Source organism: Festucalex cinctus, chromosome 5 (assembly GCF_051991245.1).
Source record: "Festucalex cinctus isolate MCC-2025b chromosome 5, RoL_Fcin_1.0, whole genome shotgun sequence".
In the NCBI taxonomy this organism is placed as follows: Eukaryota; Metazoa; Chordata; class Actinopteri; order Syngnathiformes; family Syngnathidae; genus Festucalex; species Festucalex cinctus.
In genome coordinates, this window is record NC_135415.1 from 31,493,105 (window position 1) to 31,509,695 (window position 16,591).

At 41.8% G+C, this 16,591-nt stretch overlaps 1 protein-coding gene across 9 annotated transcripts in view; it reads right to left on the reverse strand.

Moving 5' to 3' along the window:
• Positions 1–297: 297 nt before the first annotated feature.
• The window catches only part of pbx3b (pre-B-cell leukemia homeobox 3b), a 65,909-nt gene continuing 49,615 nt past the window's right edge, over positions 298–16,591 (reverse strand). For 2 of the 9 annotated variants that reach the window (XM_077522079.1, XM_077522078.1), the window contains exons 3-11: positions 15,519–15,760; positions 13,657–13,847; positions 11,549–11,684; positions 10,870–10,899; positions 6,168–6,333; positions 5,178–5,255; positions 4,625–4,737; positions 3,254–3,343; positions 298–1,878 (exon numbers count right to left, since the gene is read on the reverse strand). In XM_077522079.1, the coding sequence (XP_077378205.1) occupies positions 1,786–1,878; positions 3,254–3,343; positions 4,625–4,737; positions 5,178–5,255; positions 6,168–6,333; positions 10,870–10,899; positions 11,549–11,684; positions 13,657–13,847; positions 15,519–15,760 (1,139 nt within the window). In that variant the 3' untranslated portion in view covers positions 298–1,785. The remainder of the gene's footprint in view (positions 1,879–3,253; positions 3,344–4,624; positions 4,738–5,177; positions 5,256–6,167; positions 6,334–10,869; positions 10,900–11,548; positions 11,685–13,656; positions 13,848–15,518; positions 15,761–16,591) is intronic. The other 7 variants (XM_077522081.1, XM_077522080.1, XM_077522082.1 and 4 more) reach the window with 5 other exon arrangements.

Consider the following 16,591-nt stretch of genomic DNA (forward strand, 5'->3'; position numbering starts at 1 on the left):
TTGAGCTGGGCACAATCGCAGTGAGGGAACTCGAGAAAATGAGAATAAATGGATGCCAGTTTCCATGTGAAATTGGTACCCGATGATCCATTAACTCTACAGCGACCATAACTAGATTTCACTCCAATGTCAGCTCCGTTATTGACTGCAAACCAACTTACATGCTCGACTTCGACTTTGGATTGCTTCATGAGACCTCAACTAGGCCGACGTGACAAACCACCAGACAGTTCTTGTGTCTACCGAGTCAACACACACGAGATGGCAAGAAGAAAAGAAACACACAAAACTACATGCTGTCATCAAAGCAAAAGTTTTATTTATGTTTTGAATTACACAACTACCACAAGGAAGACTTTTCAGTCCAGGGTGTCGTCCGGTTAGAAAGCAACACTAAACATGTTTATTACATTTGAATCACTGCCACAAATCATTTGTCATGACTTTTCAGTTTCAGAATCACATACAATAGAAAAAAGAGAAAAGAAGTTTGAACCCTGTTGAACAGAGCTGGAAATGTACAGTTCTGAATACTGAAACTTCGATGCATTACAGTCTTAATAGTGTTTTTTTTTTTCCTTCATTTTTTGGGGTATGATTTAGTAATAAGATGAGCAACATTCAAAATGTTTTTTTTTTTTAGTATTTACAACAGTTTTACTGTTAATTCATCACAATTTTATCGCAACCCCTTCATAAAAGCAACAGACCAACAATGCACTCGCTCTGCTATTTTTCATGGTATTAACGTTATCAGATTCACGTCTTGTTTTTTGTTTTTTGTCATTTTAAGCTGCAGTATAGCAACAGAGTTTTATTAAAAGATTAAAATATACATTACATTACATGGAGAATGAGGAAGTTTACAGTGTTGCAAGATGTTATCAAAACAAGTCAAAGAATAAAAAAAACAAAACATGGTGATGATGTTTAGAGGTAGTATGTGAGCACTCTAAGCTACATGAATGGTGGAATTTGTTGGTATGAGTTGTAATGAGGCAATAAAGCTGTGTATTGATTGTTGGGAAGTACTCTGAAGTTCTGTTTCGTACAGGGCCTTTCGTGTTATGATCAACTGTGAGGGATTTGTGGACTTCCACAAAGCAGTACAAAATGTTTACATATGTACATACCTCATACATACATATACATACATCATCACATGATAAAATATGGGATGGTGTCATGTTGTGGTAACGCAATCAATTACACTTCTTTATGTTCTGGACGATGAATAATCATTGGCTTGTACTCGTGTGTGCAGCTGTAATGTAAATTAAATCTTGGAAGTAACCACAAAGCTGTCAACAGTAGCATTGTTACAGTCACATTAACAGCCGCTTTAATCCACGTATTGGAACAAATGCAAAGAAAAAAAAAAGTATTTTCAAAATAGGAGGGGGAAAAAAAAAAAGAGTCATCGCATACATTTGACATTTTAAATGTCACGTAAATACCCATCCTGTATTTTCAATACAGAAGACAAAATGAAGATTTGACGAATGCCAGAGGGCTGTTTGATATTTGCACATGCATCATGTGCAAATATCCTTCAACAAACATCTGATTTACAAAGACAGCACTGAGGCAATCATGAAAAAGTTGACTCTTCATCATAAAAAGGTCCATTCTTACGCGTGGCATGTAGTCGTTGGGATGTTACAAATGCACAAAAATAATAATAATAATAATAATAATAATAAAAATGTGGCATGAGACGGTTTTGGAGGTCCTCTGCAGTTATGCAGCCAGTTAATCTTGAGGCTTAAATGCATGGAGAGTGGATCAATTGGAGGTATCCGAGTGCACACTGCCGGGTCCTTCTGTCGCAGATATTACTGAAGATGGAGTCGTTGCATCGTGCCACCCGCCATTAGTCTGAGACACAAACAGGGGAAGGTTGAGATTACTGTCACATTCTCTGCAATATGATTACAGAACAGTTTGAATCCCAAAATGGACCAAATTTGTCAACACTGCAAACTCATAACATACTATGAGTCATTCTAATCAAGATCATATGAACAATTGTGATTTTAGGCCATAGGAATTATTGTCCGTAACATAAACATAAAGTCGTCAACATATATGGGCTAAATTGCGTCGCTTCCCAACCAATGGGCGAGATGTCTCAAATGAGTGTCTCAGCAGCGTCCATCCGGCATCCTGTGGCTCCATATTCTCCTGCCAGTCAGGAGGAGGGAGGGCTCGGCCTGGCTGAGGTGAGGAGAGCTGAGTGGAAGTGACAAGGCAGGGCCTCGCCAAGAGAGCCAGTCTTAGCCAGCCTGACTTTGCCTCGCTCTAGGCATGACCTAGCCTTTACTGGATCCGTCCACGTCACCATCAACAACGCGAAAGGTTAGTCGATGCTAATATGTCGACAAAGCACTTTCGGGATGAAAACAGATGCAGTGCAACGGCGACTTACCCAAAAACATTCTTTTGTTTTCTGCGTGTGACTCTCGATTCTCATTTTTTCTTTCCATTTCCATTTCATTTCTTTTTTTTGGGAGAAGGTGAGGATGAGTCAGTAGTGCCCGTTGCTATTTTTGTCAGGATTGTGCAAAGCTCCAGTGAGCCACTAGGCACGCGGGTCTACGGCGCACATGGAAGTGAGAAAGCTTGTGAGAAAGTGAAAAACACTTGATCTAGCTGGGGGCTGACATGTCGGAAAAGCTTAAAGTAATAAGGCTTCAGCAGAGACCAAATGACACCGGAAGCTGCCGGTACAGACGAGCGCATTTTCTCCCATCGAGACTATTTTCCACACATGTAAGTTATGACTCAAATATGTCTTATGAGAGAATTACAAATTTCATTTTAAACATCATTGCCTGAAGAATGGCCTGCTAACTTAATGTTAATATATAATAGAAAATCAACGGTTAGCATCGATAGCCCCCTTTGAGCATGGATAGCTAACTGCCCGAAGCCAGCTGGGATAGGCTCCAGCACCTCCGCGACCCTTGTGAGGAATAAGCGGTCAAGAAAATGGATGCATGGATGGATGGATGGATAATATTGCTATTGTACTTTAAGAATTGTCTTTATTTAAAAACAACATTTTTTTGTGTGTGTTTTGGAATAGATTAATGGCCTTTAAATTAATTTCAACATCAACGGGGCATACAATTTGAGCTACAGGTGCTTTGAGTTATGAGCATGCGCACAGAACAAATTCAACTTGTATTTGAAGGCATCACTACGCATATGTGTGTGTTTTTGTTGGCTGTGTTTTGGCCCCTGTACTCACATTTAAACTGTGTGGACTGTACATGGAGTTTCGGCCAAGAGCATCACTGTATCCTGCCGTCTGACTGATAACATGGCGCAGGGTATCCACCTGAAGGAAAAGACAAGGTGGACAAATTGTTTAACTTGGTGTGTGGCGGCTGGGCAACATTTCACTGTACACATGCTCAGGAACAGGCACGAACGAGCATCGCAATTCGAAGACTTTCTAGAAAGCGTGCTAACATGACCAGACATGATCATAAAGATTTTCTCATACACAAAACAGATTACTAGTTTGATTACTGTCATTCATTCCAAATCAGTAACACTAGAACTGCTTTAATTGAGCATATATATGCTTTCTGTAAATGAATGCTATTAATACTGATTTTAATGCAACTTCAAACTAATTTCATGCCTACATCGTACTGCATATATACTGTACACACATGCACATGTACATACATACATACATACATATATGCATAGACAGACTATATATTAGGGCTATCAGTTGATTACAATTTTTAATCATAATTAATCACATGATTTCCATAGTTAACTCACGATTAATCGCAAGGCAATCACGTTGTTACATGAAACAGTTAGAAGGAATTGTGAAAGATTGAGTCAGATTTATGTTGAAGTAATTTTCTGCCATTAGTTGGCATTCGTGTTTCATGTTGGATGTCGGTGACAGAAACTGTATGTTTTTCTTTTCAAATTATGAGCAATTGGTATTTGGAACATGAAGCACCTTTTGTTCACTGTAAATACTATTTGGATCACATTTGTTATTGCTAAATTGTGTTACAGACTCCTTTGCAGAACGTTGGATGTAAAATAGTTTGTTTGTTTTTTTTACATCAACAGTATTTAAATCTTTAATGCCTCTTGACATCATATTTAATGCTTTTTAAAATGATATTTAAGGCCTTAATTTCAGAAAAATACATTTATGACTTTTAATGCTTTTGAATTGTTATAACTTGGGGTTGTAAGTGCACACTTGTGACCACCGCGCATTAACTTTACAAAATGGTAGACGGCAACAACAAGAAATAACACAATGAGACAAAAGAGGATAAGAGGACAGCAACAAAGGGGGAACACGTGACCAAAAACCCAATACCAACCCGAGAGGTCAAGTCAAAGCCAAATGCATTTGCCAAATGTTCACTGTGGAATCTTACATGTATTGCGATATTAGAGTTTGTCAGCCAAATGATGTCATCAGCCGAAGCAACCGTGGTCTTCGCTCACAAGACGTGTTTTTGTATGTTTGCTTTAGCGTGCTTCAGACTGCACTGAGGATGGCTCAGTACACAGGCAAGACAAGGACAGCTCTCTGCACCGGCAGTGAGCAACTGTCCCTGATTGTTCATCCTACCTGTGACTGTACATTGGCTCCGACTTGTGCCCCTTGGTAAGAATCCCCATTCAGACTCTGCATGCTCAAGTACATGTCCCCAGAGTTTGGGAGGTTAAAAGAACCTGAAGAACCTAGAGAGGGAAAATGTAAGCAGCTGAATAACATGAACGGGCCATAATAGGACTGCACATTCACGCACAAGTCATGTAGACGCAGCACACGCGCACATGTCTGAATAAATGAGACCCAACTCAAAGAGACACATACAAATATGCGAGAGAGAATGCCTAGAAAGCAAGCAACTACCGGAGTGAAGGACCAAATCAAAGGAAGCAAATCAACAAACGGATGGGGACGATATGCAGGAGGACTGAAGAAGGCTTTACATTTGGAGCGACATGATGGACACAAATGAAGTGAGAATCACACGACACAAGGGGCTCGACATGTGCTTGCTGGCTTAAGCTCCCAATTGCTCCACACCACATCGACTCTCAATCCAACACTGGCGGAAGGTATCATCACATGGCAAATGACACGGACAATAAGAAGCTTATGAAAAGACCAGTACCAGTAAACATGTTGGTTAAAAGAGTGTTTTTGCTCTCTGCAGAATCCAGCTGAAACTCCTCATCTTTCATCTGGAATCCTGGGTGCAAGAAAAAGGGACCACTTCATAAGCTTACCAAATTCCCGGTGCACTTCATCCCAGTCCAAACCGATCACATTCTACAGTTTATTGATCACACTTAAACGGGGCCTTTGGTATGCGAGGGGAAGTCAACGCAAACATTTTCATTCGAATAATATCTTCTATGCAGCCCCACCGGTCTCAACGTCACATTCCCATTCATATTGTATTTGTGGAATACGACTTAAGTAGCATAATCGATCTCATTTTGTCACTGAAAATGATGTCACAATGATGCTCAATCGCGGGTCTCCAGTTTCCTGAAGGTGAGCCGTGATTGGTCATCATTGTGATGTCACAACACGGCCGCCCACTAAGATGGATAAAAACGGTTGCTTAGCTCACATTCCTCAAACATAAAACAGTACTGCGCTTTTTAGACTAGTGGGGGCACAAACAAAATATTGTAAAGAATTTTTTTATTCAGCTTTTTTTGACTTCCCATTTGAATCAATTGCAAATACTGATAATATACACAAAAATCACAATGCTCCTATGTTTACACTTATATAGGCAAATAAAATGCCGCATTCCATGTGTCTCCATACCGTTACATTTCAAATGACAGCAGGTTGACAGAAAAGTCAAGAGGAAACAAATCCCATGGTAATATTCAGATGTTGTTGTTTTTTTCATTGTTCTTCTCCAAAAATACATGTATTCTCGGTTCACAAGTCAGGAAGGCTCTCTTTATGCATGAGTTTGCTTGGCACCAAGTGTCTTACAGACGGAAGACACTGTGATCCCCAAGCTGGGAGCTGAGCCTGTCACTCTTGCCTGGCTGAATGGTGCACGAGGGAGGGAGGCGGCAGGTTAAGGCCTGTAGCTCTATTTTTTCATCTCTCTTCTTCATTATGCAGGAGTGCCTACCGGAGTTGGGTGTAGTTGGGGAGTTGGCCTGGCTGTTCTGCACGGCGGCGGCCGCGGCGTGCGCCGCGTTTACAGCAGTCTTGGCGGCGTACAGGTTGGCCTCCTCCTGAAACTTGCCAATATTTTTCTTGTAGCGGATGCGTTTGTTGCCGAACCAGTTGGATACCTGCGTGGAAGAGCACAGAGGGGAGGAGCAGAGGAGTCAGATGTCAAGCAGCCACAGCAGCGTGCACTGAGCAGTGTGACTGTTTCAAGATGTCATGTTTGGGTCCATCAAGTACCCAATTCCCAGCGCCTGCGGCAATGTCCACTGGGTACACAAGCTAATTAAGCCATAATAAGGAGCCACTTGTGTCTTCTCATGGATGGGAGCCTGACATGCTTTCAGCTCTGTCTCCTGACAAAACCCAAACACGAGGGGCCCCCGCTGCTCTCGACATGTCCGTTATTGCGTGGCTGGCTGTGGAGGATACGCCCCTCCCCTCAGTGAAATACACAGACGAGCGAGTGAAGAAGAAATCAAATGTTTAGTGGTTTGTCTTTTGAAGTTGAAAAGTTACAATGCATTACATTTCCCATCACAACAAATAATCTTTGAAAACGGTAAGCTACTTTCTTTCGACTTGCATTTAAGTCAGGAGTCCCCAACCTTTTTGAAACTGAGAACTACTTTTTGAAGAGCTCCCAGTTTGATTCACTTATGACATAAATGCTTTATTATATTTTTTTTCAATTTTAAGTTATCAATAATTACTAATGATATCAATGTATGTGAAGGTGCCGATCATGTTATTATTTTAATGCATTAATTAATAATAATATTGGGATCTTTTTTCAGTCTGATACAAGTACAAGTACTCAATCACTGATAGGGAGTACCGTGTAATCTAGTACTTTCGCAAAATACAATTTCCTTTAACAAAAGTTTCTTTGTGACACAGGTGCCGATTTCAAACTGCTGCACTATAGCGCCAACTACTGCCAAGGAGGACTAACTACATGTCCGATTTTCTTTGCCGTACAGTAAATGTCAGTGGCCAAGTGGTCCTTGGAGGCTCCCTGGTGCCCGCGAGGATCATGTTGGTGACCCCTGGTCAAAGTGAACTGGGGGCTACTTCTCTCCAATTTTCCTGTAATCCATACATAACTGGCACACAAGTTCATATTTGTCCCCTAATTTACTAGGTTCTTATTATGAAGCTTGCATACCAGCCATGCTATCGTGAAATTATTTGAATATTACTCATCTATATGTCAGTATTTCAGTAATACAAAAGCAACTACGTGTCATAAATACTGGGCAAAAAAAGCTCTGAGTCGTGTTAAAATGATGTGCTGAAAAAATAGATCATTCTGGAGAAATGAAAGTCTACAGAATGGGACAAGGATGGGCTGTGCAAGCAGAGTAGTTTGAAATGCAAATTTCAACAAGTAAAATGTTAAATGTAACATTAGCGAGAGCCTAAAAAGTCGTACGAATCTTCTGTGATAAGAGCAGAATAATGATGAGATGATGCATGCTTCTATAAATGAGAGTGTCTCATTGCTGTGCCGCTGCTGCACCCCTCCAGCCCATCCACTCCACTTCATCTCGCTGGCCTTGCAGCCCAGCGCTGGACCAGCCAAAGAGCAGCTGCCCCTAATGACGCTTTATTTCATTTCCACCCATGCGCTTAAATTTTAATATCCCCAGCAGCCAGCCAATGTTGTGGCATAAAAAGTGACTGGATTTGCAGGACAACAGATCATTTCGATCCTGCGCGTCTCTACGCTCTAAATCTTTAATATCTAAGCAATTAAAATTAATGACCATTCAGGCGAGACCCACTGTCGGCAGCTTGACATCAATTGTTTGATGGCTTTACCTAGAGGTTAAACTAACAAGCAAGGTTTAATTGGAAGCAATGAAAGCGCTGGCTCTCATCCTTTTGGCTTAACCTGCTTCCAGTGGCTTGCAATGATGTCATCTACGCAAATTGGAAATCGCATATTTTACTAAAATTATCGTTCTTGTCTCACTAAAACTTTACCTTGGAATAGCGAACATGTTAATCAGTTTGCCGGTCAAATGTGAATATTAAGTATTTACAGTTCAGGTTTAATCCATTTCTGAATTGTGCCTCTCCTTTGTGATAACGTATAATAGGATTATTTGAACCTGAAGAGGCACATCGTGAGGCAAAGCCTTAAATGTCACATATTTTCTTCTCCTGCCCATTGAACACCGGCTTGAGTGGTTCTCCGGGTCAGCCTGCTATCGAGCAACGCAAGGTGTGGATCACAACCTAATCTATAGAACTAATTCGCTTCCATCTTGGAGAAGGCCACGCATCCAGTGGACTGCTAAGTAAGGGCGTGAACAGGAGAATTCCTGACATCAGCAGCCTTGAAGCCAGCGATGGTGTAATGAGCATGTGGGCTGTTTGCAAGAGCACAATAGAGTTGATCCACATTTTGAGAGGCCGAGAAGCTGTTATGCTCTAATTGAATCAATAATCCTCACGAATCAATGACAGCACATGATCAGTCTGTGACACTTTGGACGACCTTGAATTTTCGATACAAATACATATGACTCGTATTTCCATCAGTGAAATTCATAAGCACACATCTTTATTTCTCTAAATCAGTGGTTCCTAACCTGGGCTGGATTGAACCGCAGGGGTTCAGTGAGTCGGTTTTTCTCAGGGGTTCGGTCAAGTCAAGACACAAACCCGACGACTCAAACGATTTGTGACGATGCGCCCCTCTTGGCCGTCATTGGCTGCAGGTGATCACGCTGAATTGCTTTGCCTATCAGGGACGTTGGTGCACTCAGTCGTCAACTTGTGACTGTTGTGATGGTATATTGTGTGATTTCTTTATTATCCTACATACTAACCAAAAAAAAAAGTTGGAATATGTGCAATTTGAATTCACGGGTATTCACGGAACATCTGGTGTTCGACAGTGTTTAAATCTGGGGCCTCTACTGTTTTTATTGTATCTGCTGCCCTTTGGTTCCACTCATTCAAACCCAGAAACGTGTAAACACGTTTTTATCACTTTGTCCTTCACTCCAAAAAACGTATTTACACGTTTTTATTGTTTTTTATTTGTATTTGTTGTACAAGAACATAGAGAAAGCTTTGATGCAGCTTCTGACATGATGAGGTGGCTTAAAGCAATGGTAGTAATTACAGAAGTGGCCAGAAGGTGGCAGTAGAGTATAAGAGATCAGCCAGGGCCATGTTGCAACAAGCTCTTTTTGCCAGTGTTTTCACCAGGAATGTGAATATTGATTAAACTTAGCTATATTCTAATGCTAATTGCTGCAAAACGTAAACAGATATAAATATACTTTTTTTTTTTTCCTGATGAAAGAAGAGGCTCTAATCTTTCTTTTGGTAGGTTGTATTCTTTTAAAGCAATAGAACACACTATTCTGTGGGCCTTGCAAAGTTCGTAAAATGCTGTATAAATATGGACTTGAGTGATGGGAGTTAGCATCCTAACTTCATAATGTGCATGCCAAGTTTAGCAATTCCAGTCCAGCGCAACTAAAACCTTTACATTTGTCTTGAATTTAAACAAAAAAACAAACAAACATTGAACTTTATTTTTCAGGAAAGAAGGGTTCGGTGAATGTGTATAGGAACCCGGTGAGGTTTAATAAGTCCAACAAGCTGAAGAGCCATTGCTCTAAATGTAATCATGTAATGCACTGGGTCTGGCTCAGGAGAGAGAAAAAATGAAATGATTGTTAATTTTCAGATTATTAATATTATCCTAAAACAAAGGTGCATTGTGGCAAAGAAAAGATGAAAGCATTTAAATGTCAACATGAACGCAGGGTGTTTCGTCAGCAGTGATGTATCGAGCAAAGCTTCCGACTGATATTGGCAGACCGCTCACGATGGATGGTTTTTACTTGATGAACCGTTTGAATAATCAGCAAAGCCAGCAAAAAGAATACCGGATTTTGATGAATGACTTAACTAAGCCCACGCAGTCGCCACCGCGATTGGATTGTGAGCGTGCAAAGCTGCGGCGCCGTGCCGTGAGGGATAACACACTTAGGGTGCACGAGGCATTAGGGTGAGCCTCGCATTTTGCTACTCACTTAAAATGAGCTAAAGCATTAAGAATAAGTCAATAGTAATGTCTGCCGCGGCCTCTGTTTGTGGAGGAGCGCGCCACTAATGGGGCCTGCGATGAGTTCAAGTGAATTTTTAAAGGCACTCTAATTCTTGCAAGGACTGATTTGTTCTCATGAGGACGGGCACGGCGGTCTCGGAAAAGGAAGCTAAGTTCCACCGGTGGCCATTTCTTTAAGTGTTGCGGCGTGATTGTGTAAGGGGACAAAAGGTGGATATTCGGAACACCACACATCCTGTTGATGCCAAACAACAAGAAAACAAGAGTAAATGCAAAATAGCATGTGACACATACTATAGTATAGTCTGTACACACAAAATATGATGAGAAAATTAGTGTGCTTGTAAAATATGAGCTGACCAAAATAGTCAATGGAAGTGTGCAATTTAAAGGTGGGATGTGAATTGTACAGTTTTAAAAATCCTCTTTGAATTAATAATAACATTAGCAATGATCTAGTTGTGTGAGAGGGAGGGAGTCTGTGCAGTGAGGTGGCTATTACATACATAAACAAAAGAGGTAACAAAGAAATGAAAACAGTGGATCAGGAGAAGTTATGACATACCTGAGATACTGTGATGGTGCTTCCCACCCCCTGAAGGCAAAAAAGAATGGGCTTTTACAGTATCTGACTCTTCATGACTACACTCAATATACCCCTTAACACTCCCCTCCCCACACAGAACAAAACACTGCAGATGAATCGTTACGTTATAGATTCATGTCTCGCTGATATCGTGCCTCACGAGGACGAGCATAGAACAATAAAGTCTGTTTGTGTTAAGCGTGGAGATGCTAGTCAGCAGGAAATAGCAGGCGAGTGTGCGCAATAATCATTTCCATGTTAGGTGTGAGAGGTATTGCCTTCCGGTTTACACCCAACAAGGATTTTGTAAACTTGAAAAAGATAAGGGTCTTAAAATATCCCCTTACGGTGTTTAGCAGCGAGAATGATATATATGTGAGTGACAGGCAGGAAAGAGAGCACATGTAGCGGATGGCAATGAGTGTGGAGGGGCAGTTGGATGGCAGGGGAGAAGGCCAGTTAAGGAAGGACAGCATAGTGCTTTGATTGAGGCCAAGATGATGGCCCTCCCCTCCCTGCGGCCCTGCTCAGGCTGCCTTGACTGAAGCATCATTAGGCAGTCACAATGTCAAGGTTAGCTGAGGACGCCGTGTCTCGCTGGTGTAACCCGCGGTAAGGGTCCCTCTAGGCTTCCCGATGTGGGATGCGCGCTACCCACCTGGGAAACTGTGATGCTGCACTTCTTGGCCAGCTCCTCTTTGGCCTCCTCGCTGGGGTAAGGGTTGCTGAGGTGCGAGTAGAAGTACTCGTTCAAAATTTCCGTCGCCTGCTTGCTGAAGTTTCTCCTTTTCCGCCTGAGTGGGGAGCAAAACGAGAGAGAGGCCGGGGCCAGCCTATTAGCGCCACCGGCATTAACTCATCCATTTGGATCACGCAAATTGCGCAATCAATCTCGCGCATAAATGGTGAAAATGACGAGGAATGGGCGGGCCCTAAGGGCCCCGAGGAGCAGAGCGGGATACTGTACTGGAAGAGCGGCTTCCCACCCACACGCTGACAAGCAGGCACACAAACAAACGCGCACGCCGGCACCAAACACATCCAAGGTTTCATTTGGTCGGTTGCTCTGCAATTTCCAGTCCAAGCGTGTAATGTGCGGAGTTTAGCGCAGTGGTTGGGTGGGCTTCGTGATGGAGCGCAAAGCCCAGTCGGAGTGCATCTCGGTACATTATAGAAATCACGGCATGCGCGGTTGAGCATTGTTCCTTAAGTGCCACAGCCCCAGGGATCTCCAGCAGAAACAAGCAAACTCTAACTAGATCTGGGTCCGCTTCCCTCCCAAGGGCACTACTTATCACGTTCTTCAGCATTTGCTTATTTGTTGCCGTGTTTGCTGCACCCGGCGCAGGCGGCGGGCAGCAAATGTGCTTCCGCTCGGCTTGTTTTGGCCCAAACTTGTGTCGAGCCTTGCAAAATTGCACATTTCCCTGCTCGACGTTTGCTTTACACATGACCTGACCCTCAGTCCACTTTGTTCTCAGGTGGGAGGGGACATACAGTAATTGTCTGGAAAAATCATCATGCAGGGAGCAAAGATTCTTCAAATCATGCATCTCCGCTATAACGGCCCAATTTGTCCAGATTGTACAAAGAATGACTTTGGGAAAAAAAGTCAGGCAAAACATTTGTCGAATTCTTTTTGGGAAATTCACAATCCTACAATGTCTTAACTCGGGCAAGGTGACGTTTTGTGGATGTGTCTACTGTATGAAACACCAATTTTGTAGATTGCTAGAAAAACAGACAAAGCATCAATTCCATTTTGGAGCTAAGCGTGTGAAAAATATTATTATTATTATTATTATTATTATTATTATTATTATAGTATTTATGTATTTATTTGCAGTTGCAATGTGTTTTCAGTCCCAAATGTTCTGAATTGCCACTGTGAGTTGTGCAAAAACAAATATCACACCTCCCCACCCCCTTGGACAGTAGTTCAGTTAGAAGGTAATAATATTTCAAAACGTTTTGTAGGATTTTCCACTTTTTTTGTGAGGAAAAAAAACCCGACTATAAAATCACATCATTAACACACTTTAAAATAAATCCCATATGGAAAGGAGGGGGGGTATTGTAAAAGGGGTTTCATAAGAATTGAACATTTTCCACATTGTTTAGATATTTAGCAGTACCTAGGCGGATTCTGAACATTTTAATAGTGCCAAAGGGTTGTAAAATAATGAAAATAGGATTAGTGATTTCTAGGACATTTCACACACATTTACACAATATGCTTCACATACTGTAATTAGAAGTGCGACATTTAAAAACAGTTACAGAGTTAACAAGGTTCAAAAGTATTAAAAAAAATAGCTTAAGAAAATTACTAAAAGAGTGTACAGCGAAGAGCAAAACTTTCAAAACTAACTTGAATATTTGAAAGACCTTAAAGGGACATTGTGTAGTATTATTATTTTGCCATCTGGTGGTGAACTAATAGAATGCAACAACTTAGTTCGAAGCAGGTGCATTTTGAAGCACGCGCACTACGGTGCCTCAGAGAGACCACTTCACAAGCCGACCATCAAGTACTATGTTTGCTATACGTATATGGGTATTTTTTTCATATTATTGAAATTATTAATAGTGGGTTTTTAAAATGAATGAAGATTGAAAAACCCCAAAAATTCCACACAGAGTTACTTTAAATATGATTTTGGGGCGGTGTTATTGACAGAATTGTACGGTAAACGTAAGAACTGCGGCCCAACGTTTTGTCTCTATGGGTCAACGTGAAAGTTGAATAAGATGAATGGCAATAACCTTGCGTCGAGGAATCTGGAGCGCAGGATCATGACGGCCTCGCAGGTGCTCTGTTTGAGTTGCATTTGGATGGAGCTGAACTTCCGGTGGATGATTCCCACCATGCGCTCGATCTCTTTGGGCGAGATGGGCCGCGTGCGAGATTGTTCCCGCAGCAGGTTCATCACGTGGGTCGTGAATTCGTTACACGCCTGCCGAGTAAAAACACAGACAAAGGAAGCCGGTCGCTTTTGTAAACGTCACACTCGTGAGCTCTTTCCAACTCCAAAAAGCCCTTTGATTGCTCCTCCACAATTGTACACATTTTTCATATAGGAAAGGAGTTGATTAGATGAAAGCTCGTCTTTTAAAGTGAGTCCAGTGTTTATATATTACTTTGACATCATAGGTGAAGTCGTGTATGAATATAAATGTCAATTTGCAATTTGGCTTTGGCCGAACGCAGAGTGAATTCAAACAGCTTTCCGTTAAATCAGTAATTCATACATGATTAATTAGAATAACCCATTTATGCAGTGCACACTTTAGCTCATTACTCTGAGTAAAATTGCTTAAGTATTTACATTTAGATAATTAAAACCTGGAAAGACCCCTAAGAAAGATGCATTCACTCCAGGCAAAGTGGTACATGCCCCTGTAAACTCACCTCCACTCACTGACAGTAAATTAAGTCCAATTTACCTCTCTGGCAAGATGAAGCATTACTGTGACATCATCTATTTTTTTTTTTTTTTTGAACCATAATGTTTCTTTTTAATGAAAGGATCAAAACACCAGGTGGCATAATCATACTTTTACCAGACAAAGTTCACTTACAGTTACATATACAGTCATTCATTCATTTTCTGTTTCTTGAAAATTACTTGCTAATTAGCTTTGGAATGCATTTAAGAACCTGTTCAGTGTTCGGATGGTCTATATTGCACTAACACATCCTCTTTTTTTTGCTCAGGAAAACGAAACTGGCAGTCATTTCCGATAATATCAATTTGTTTAATTACTAATTGCTAATTACCCGGGAACAGCAATTTCACATCGCCAAAATCAATTGGTGTGGCGTCGTGACAAATCTGGAGAACAATTTGGTGCATTTGCGGACAAAGGATTGCAAAACGACATTATTTTGATCACGTCAGTGCATGTTTTTGTTGCCCTGGTCCATGTTTACTTCAAAACTGATATGGTTTAAATTATTAACAAAAAATAAATAAATGCATGCACATGAAGAGAACTAGCATGACTGAGACCTTTTCCTGACCAAAACAGTTGATAATCATTGAATCGATCTTGCTTGGTCCTTTCCGGTTTGCTTTCTTCAAATTTCTGAGAAAATGAAGCTTCATGAAGCACGTTTTAAAAAATGTATTCTTTTTTTTTTTTTAATGTTTTAGATGTTGCTTTTGGTTTAAAAATAAAGGCTTGTGCAATGGAAATTGATTACTTTCCATTGAATCATCTTCAGGGAATCAAAAAGTATCATAAGCGCTGGATGTAGCTTCAGTCGCGACCGTGTAGCACCCAAATCCTGATCTTGAGTCAGCACCTTGGTCAAGAGAAGGTGTTGGAAATTACATTGAGGGTGCTTCAAGCTGAGAGTCTTCCTGCTTTGAGGGACTGTTGACCAGCGGTTCCGTTAGTCAGTCTCACAGGTTCGGCGGAGGTCAAGACACGACTCAAATGATTGTAACGTACGGTGTTCCACAAGGTTGAATTCTGGGGCTTCTTCTGTTTTCATTGTGTGTAATGGTGGTTGTTTTGAATGTTTCGAAAATAGAGCAACATTTCCTTTTTTATCCTTAAATGTAAAACGGCATCCACCGTCACCTTGATGCCAGGGCCAGACAATAGCGACCATCCTTTACCTGTTCATATTTCTCCAGCTCCGTGTGGTAGATCTGTCTGATCTGGGTGAGCTTGGCTCTGTAGTCGGAATGTTCAATGGAATTGTCAGCCGCCCCGCCCGAGGCAGCGGCTGCAGCTGCGGCGGCTGCCGATCCGCCGCCCTTTTCTGGTCCCGCCACGCCCTCCGCCAGCAGCATGTTGTCTAAACGCATGAGCTGGGGGTCTGGCGGGTCCTCCTCCTGGGCGCCCCGGATGCTGAGCCCTGCAGCAGCACACAGACAAGGGAGAAGCGATGCGGTGACATGCGTATAACAAACACTTGTTTAGGAACCCTGCTGAGAGGTGCCCTTTAGGCGGAGCCGAACAACATAAACAAACCAAATATGGGAAAGGCTTGTTTTGCATGAAAAATTACAGCTGCGATGATATCGGGGTGTTAATGTTGTGACAGAAGTAGCCCGAGCTGGAAAAACGAGTACATCCATACTGCACATGTATGTACAGCATATTTGCATGTGAAGCTGATTCAAGCCGACGTAGCTGTTAAGAACAATTAAAAGTATAACGTCGACGTGGTCTGCCCCAGTGTGATGTTTACCCCGCAGGTATGCAGTCAGCGCTTTCCGAGAATGCGGAGTGTTGCTGTCGCCCGTGTCGAAGCCTGTTCTTTTATTTACACACGGCAGTGCACACGGTGTACGGTGAGCTTGACATGACAGCAACATCCACAAACTGACAAATGCTCAATTGTGAAGTGGCACTCCTACTTTGTGAAGAGATCCGAAACAGAAAACTAGAACTCCCGTGTCTCATTTTTGACACAGTGGATGTCAGGAACTTGGCAATATATCTGCTTGTTTTTCTACTTTTACTTTGCTATTAAGATTTGAAAGTGCAGAACTGATTCTTCAGCGTTGTTTTTTTTTTTTTAGGAGGACAATGAGTGCCCAATAAATTTTATGTGAAGTGTCCGTTCATTAATTCTGCTCATGCAATCAGACCCTGCTGTTCTCTGTCTCACCGGTCTGTCAGTAGGTTGTAATCACCCAGTAGCTAGCATGCATGCACAGCTGCACAAACTGGCTGTGCAGCT